Here is a 5,581-nt window from a genome sequence, read left to right as displayed (position 1 = left end):
GGTTGTGGCTTGCGAGGCTGCTGGGCGTGCTTCGGTGCAAGCCGAAGCACGCCCTCTGCAGGAGGTCTCACGCCGCAGGTATGAGGGATAAACCCCTGCGGCTCGCGATGCTCTCAATGACACAATGCTCCCTGGTTCGGTCGGCCTGTTCGGGCAGCCAGCCACCAATGACCACACGGACTTGCGTCGGGCTTGCTGCTGCGTCCTCGGGCGTTTCTTCCCAAACACCAACTGTCGACGCTGAGTAACTGTCAAATATGCACAAGACACCCGGAGAGGAGACATGGCCTCAGATGCAACCATACCACTCCTCTAGCTCTAGAATGGGGCATCTGCATGGCAATAAAAAAGCAGGATGATTCCAAGGGGAGATGCGCAACCAGGGTTCGCGAGCCTCTCAAACTCTTCAGGCACGACACCCCTGCCCATTCCGAGTGTTCTCCCGCCCTTCTAGCGTGCTTCTATCCAGCGGAGTCCCGCCCAACGTATCCACAATGATGGCCAGTGCGCGGAGTTCCTAGCATTCTAGCGTGCTTCTAGCGTGGCTTGCATTTGTCCAGGGGTTCACGAACGAGATTCTCAATATTATGGGCCCGCGTTCTTGTGCGGCGTGCCCAACGTGCGACGGGGCTGAGGGTGGAAGAAGGGCGGACGACCTCATTTCAGGGCTGATGTGCGACAGGGCCTATGGCCCAGCAGAGATCAGGCACGAGAGAGGAGCCTGGGGAGGGGGTGGCCTTCGGACACCGGACAGGGACGGAACCGACGCCGCGAAGTTTTTTCCCCCCAACTCCTTGTTTCTCTTCTCATGTTGGCGAGGACGCGCGAACCTGTGGATCCTTCGGGCTTCCAAGTAGGAGCGAGCGTTCTCCTTGGGCCACGAACCAAAGGCGCCAAGTGGGCTATTCTTCGTCTTCCTCTTTTTTCCAAGATGGAGAAAAATTTTGCGCAGGCATTTCCCACGCATTTTTGACGTCAGCAGACGAGTCGCTTTGCGTCGGAGCAAGGGTTGAAGGGGAGGGAGGGTCTGGGCGCGTCCGTCGAAGGACTCATATTGTGGATCGACTTGGTCATTGTGGATATCGAATGGGAAAAAATTCACAGTTTTTTTTCTTCTTCAATCCATCTTAACCTCTTTTTTCCTTTTCTTTCTCGTTGGTTCGCGATGCTCGCCCCAGTTATGGACCGGCACAGGTCTAGACTGGAAAGACTTTGCCTGCACACACGTGGAGATGTCCCCAGTGCTGACAAAAACCATGCAGAAGGGGCGTGGACGTAAGAAAGGCGCCTCGGCGGGGACGGCATGAATGGATGACAGATGCAAATGCCACAGCGCGGAAACCGTGACGATGTTTTCCTCTTGTCTCTTCCCGGTGATGCCTGAAAAGGAGGAGAGGACGAAGCTCGACTCCGAGATGCTGGGCCAGTCAGGCCGGGGCGGGTCTTTTGAGGTTGTCAACAGTCCTTGGAGCTCTGACATGGTTTGGAGACTTGACAGGTTTGCTCCGTACCCCTGTCTATTAATTCGTCTGAGCCGCGTTTCAGCCCTTGGGGGGGGGGGGGGTTGTCTCGGCCGTGAGCCGTGCTGGAATGTCGTCGGTATTGAACGCCTGCAGCGAGGATTTCACATAAGCTGAAGCTACAGCCGCAGTTCGAGCTTTCGAAAGCCGATGCGTGTGAACAACCAACAAAGACAATATGCAATACTCGTCGACCGGGGAGGTGCGACTTTGGCTTGGCTCGGATCAGCTGAGATCGGCTTTGCCGAGCTGGGTGGATGCGGATTGGCCCGTCTGCCCCGTGAACCCGGGATCAGGACCGTGTCAGACTTGCTTTTCTGGACATCTGAGACGCTGAGCTCAATAAAGCAATCTCCTTTGCCTATATGTCTCCAGGGGCTGCGAGACGTGTGGAAGAAGAAGCAATCTGGACGGAGCGTTGTCCTGTCTGGGGGGGAACAGAAAGACGTGAAAAAGGAGCAAAGTTGCAATAGCGGAAGCATCCCGCCCGTCATTGGGGACGTCCCCCATACGAAGGGTTCTGGATGCCCGATCCGGGTCGAGACGCACTGGTTCGTCTCACCACGAGCGTTGCCGTTGCTTGATCCCCCAGAGACTAGGTCTCTCCCCTCCATGCTGGTTTCCTGGTTCTCGGGACCGCCTATCGACGTTGCTGCGCCACCTGCAGCTGGGCATAAGCTGACTCTGCAGCCATGAGGGCGATGTCTGCCAATGGACTTCATCTCCGCACCGCCGCGCCGATTATGGTGGGTGTGGCATCACGAGACCGAAGGAGGCCTTCCAGATACATCTCATCAAATGCGTGCAAGAAGCACGAACAGCGTCGATTTGCACATTGGACAACGAGCTGCATTCAATTACTGGAAGCTTTCCTCATGCTCGTAGTTGCCAGCGCCCATTCTGATGACCCGAGCGAGTGAAGATTACATGTATCTCATGGGCCAACCTTGCAGAGTTCGTGCGTAACTACCTTGTGGACACTGGGTGTTTCTACATCGACACCGCAAACCGACTTTTGGCTCGGATCCAGCTACCGTAGTGGTATAAGACGTAAGGTATCGGCGCGAGCACCCCTGATATACATGCGAGAATCGTCAGGGCGTAGTGCGTGCCCAGGTTCTCGTAAAGCGGTATCCCAACCACGGTGATGCCTCCCGCGACCACGTACCTGATCAGGGCGACAAACGTGAGCGCCGACGCCGAGTATATCTCGTACGAGTCGATGATGTACATGTACACGCAGATGAAGATGCCGGTCACGCCGTAGCCGAAGACAACGACGGCGAAAATGGCGGACCAGATGCTGATACTGGCAAAATTTGTCCACCCGAGCCAGAAGAGGGAGACGGGGACGAAGACGGCGGCGCCGAACATGGCGTACCAGAGACGGATCTCCGGCTTGAAACTCGTGTCATGCCCACCGTGCTTGACTCGCCTTGCCGTCATCGAGTAGATGAGCGGCACGAAGGCGAAGTTGATTTGCGTACCCGCAAACATGGCGACGAAGACGATGTTGGCGAGGCCCTGATCGAGGCCGTAGGTGTACTCGAAGATGTAGGGCCATCCGACGAGAAACGTGAAGATAACAATGTAGACGACGGTGATGTACAGCGTCATGGCCATGATGATGGGTTCCGTGAGCATGAGGAACGGCCTCGTCATGCTGGTCTTGAGGCGGCTGAAGAGAGTGGCATCGACGATCTCGTGTTCGGAGCGGAAACGGCCGTCGCCAGTGATCCGCCGGTAGTGGGCGGCCTTCCACTGGAGAAGCAGCGGGCCGTAGGTCTCGGGCATGCAGAGGAGTACCAGGACCAGCACGAGGCCCGAGGAGATCAGCACCGTCCACTCGGTCCATCGCCAGCTCACGGCGTTGGAGGGGCCGATGTAAGCACCCATGACGGCGCCGACCATCGGCCCGCCGAAGCATGTGATGGCATACAGCGGGAAGCTCCACGTCTTCTCGAGGCGGTTGTACATGTCCGCGATCGAGCCGCCAGAGCACACCAGCGGCGTCGAGGCGGAGCACCCGGCCAGGAAGCGGAAGGTGATTTGGGCGCCAAAGTTGGGCGCGAGGCCGGAGGCCATGATCCAGATCATGAAGACCGCCATGGAGCCGGCGTAGACGGCGTTGCGGCCAAAGGTTTCCGAAAAAGGGCCGGCCACGAGCGACCCAAGGCCCATGCCTACCAGATACAGACCTTTCGAGCAGATGTTAGTGTTTGTGAACTTGGGTAGAGCGGCGGATGACGTGAAGGGGGGGGAGGGACGTGCCTGTGGCCAAAGACTCGGCCACCTCGCTGACGCCAAACGCCCTCGCGGCTTGCGGAAGCACAGTCGCGTCGATGCCCGACGCGGCGCCGACGAAGAGGGCGATGACGGAGATCTGCAGCGTCACGCCGATGCGCTTGGCCGTCGGCCAGTTGTGCGGGTCTAGGGGGTCGTCCGGCCCCGCCCAGCCGACGACGAAGACGCGGCCCCCGTGCCCCTCATCGCCCGTGCGGTCCCGGACGTGGATGCCGGTCAAGACCCGGCCGAGCGCCGTGCCTTCAGAGCACTCGGTCCGCGCCGTCTGGCTTCGCTCAAGAAGCCCCGGCGCTCTGTCGGGTCGTTGTCCGGGCGCTTCCGTATCGATCGTGTCCGGCGACTCGGAAGACGACGGGCTTTTCTGTTTCTTCTCTGCCAAAGGTTGTTCTTGCACCTCATTGTGCGTTCGGCTCGGCGCATTGAAAGACTGTGTCTTCCCGATGTCCCGGTCGATTTGCGCCTGGGCCTCAACGCCTGCCCGCCGATGTTGGAGAAAGGATTGCATGCTGTCGGCGTTTTTGTCGAGTGAGCGCCCCGAGAAGTTCCCTCTCAGCCATGCATGCAACGTGAACGCAAGGTCGCTTTGGAGCTGCAAGTTTCAGAGCGTCGCGGAGGGAACACCGAGTCATTGGTGTTGGAAAACCCGATCTCAACTATGACTTCATCCTTGCAGCCGTCGTTTCTCAGCGAGCCGCCGCACTCCGGCTTATTCCCATGAATTCGAACCACGAGACCCATCAATGACGGTATCAACCCTGAGCGAGCCCTGGGACTAATGCCATCCGGCCCGTCGGGGTTTTCGGATTTAGGCCAACTTTAGGTCTTGTTGGCTGCCCATTTCTTTTTCACTGTTCTCTTCTTCACGGAAACGCGAGACGCGAGATGGTATGATGGGACGCTGACTGTCGGGGCAGACAGGAGAAAACCTAGAGTTATACCAATCCCAGCACGGCGCAATTGGCTCTTCTTTCGGTGTTCCAGCAGGCCACTGATTCGCAATCCGTTCTTTTCGGACCAATTAGCCAGTCTGGTAACTACTCATCGAGTCGTGAGCAAGCAGAGCGAAGGGCGGGGTTCTATGCGTTTCTTCTTTCTCTCTCTTACGCCAATCCGCACGGTTGGGTGAGCCCCGTTTGAGATGCAAAGTGGTCCGCGTCGATCATGGCCGGAAATGACATTAGTGTAGTTACCCAATTTGATACAGGGTTGAAGGGGTAAGTTATATACCCTAGTCATATTAATCTCTACATACTACTGTTGAATTGGAGGGTAACGCACACGAAGGGCGCCACGAAGGGCGTCGGAGATAGGACTTATCGGCCAGCATAACCGGCCGCTCGGCGGCAACGAAGGGCCTGCCACAGGCTTCGTCCCGGGCAGTGGGCTTCGTGGTGGCCTTAGGCGCCTAAGAAAGGGGCTGCCAAAGGCCTAGTCGGGCGGCAGGGTGCAGCTGCAGCACACAAGAATAGTTACACACTACACACACTTAATATACGCACAATTGACCCATCACGGTTACCCTTGCCAATCTGACAATTAAGAGTCTCATACGCCTATACACCGACAGTAACGAGCACCGCAAAGCTATTCACAAGTGCCTATAACGCTAGGATGAGCAATGATACCACTAAAACGGTCCTCAACGCGACCACCGATTGGGTCCTCTGGTTCGACCAGCTGAAGACGAAAGCAAAGGCCTATAAGCTCTGGGCCGCAATTGACCCATCGATTGCTACGCGCCAAACGCACGAGACGCT

At 57.4% G+C, this 5,581-nt stretch overlaps 2 protein-coding genes across 2 annotated transcripts; both read right to left on the bottom strand.

Moving 5' to 3' along the window:
• Nucleotides 1–2,510: 2,510 nt before the first annotated feature.
• On the bottom strand, nt 2,511–3,701 carry CH63R_03071 (Major facilitator superfamily transporter; the record flags this gene model as incomplete). Its single annotated transcript, XM_018298046.1, has 1 exon — nt 2,511–3,701. One exon carries the CDS (start codon nt 3,699–3,701, stop codon nt 2,511–2,513), a length of 1,191 nt encoding a protein of 396 aa, XP_018162862.1.
• Nucleotides 3,702–3,732: 31 nt separating this feature from the next.
• Nucleotides 3,733–4,329, bottom strand: CH63R_03070 (Major facilitator superfamily transporter; the record flags this gene model as incomplete). Its single annotated transcript, XM_018298045.1, has 1 exon — nt 3,733–4,329. The coding sequence occupies one exon, from the start codon at nt 4,327–4,329 to the stop codon at nt 3,733–3,735; it is 597 nt and encodes a 198-aa protein (XP_018162861.1).
• Nucleotides 4,330–5,581: the final 1,252 nt, after the last annotated feature.

The sequence above is a fragment of the Colletotrichum higginsianum genome, chromosome 2, assembly GCF_001672515.1.
Source record: "Colletotrichum higginsianum IMI 349063 chromosome 2, whole genome shotgun sequence".
In the NCBI taxonomy this organism is placed as follows: Eukaryota; Fungi; Ascomycota; class Sordariomycetes; order Glomerellales; family Glomerellaceae; genus Colletotrichum; species Colletotrichum higginsianum.
This window is presented reverse-complemented; position numbering and strand designations above follow the sequence as displayed.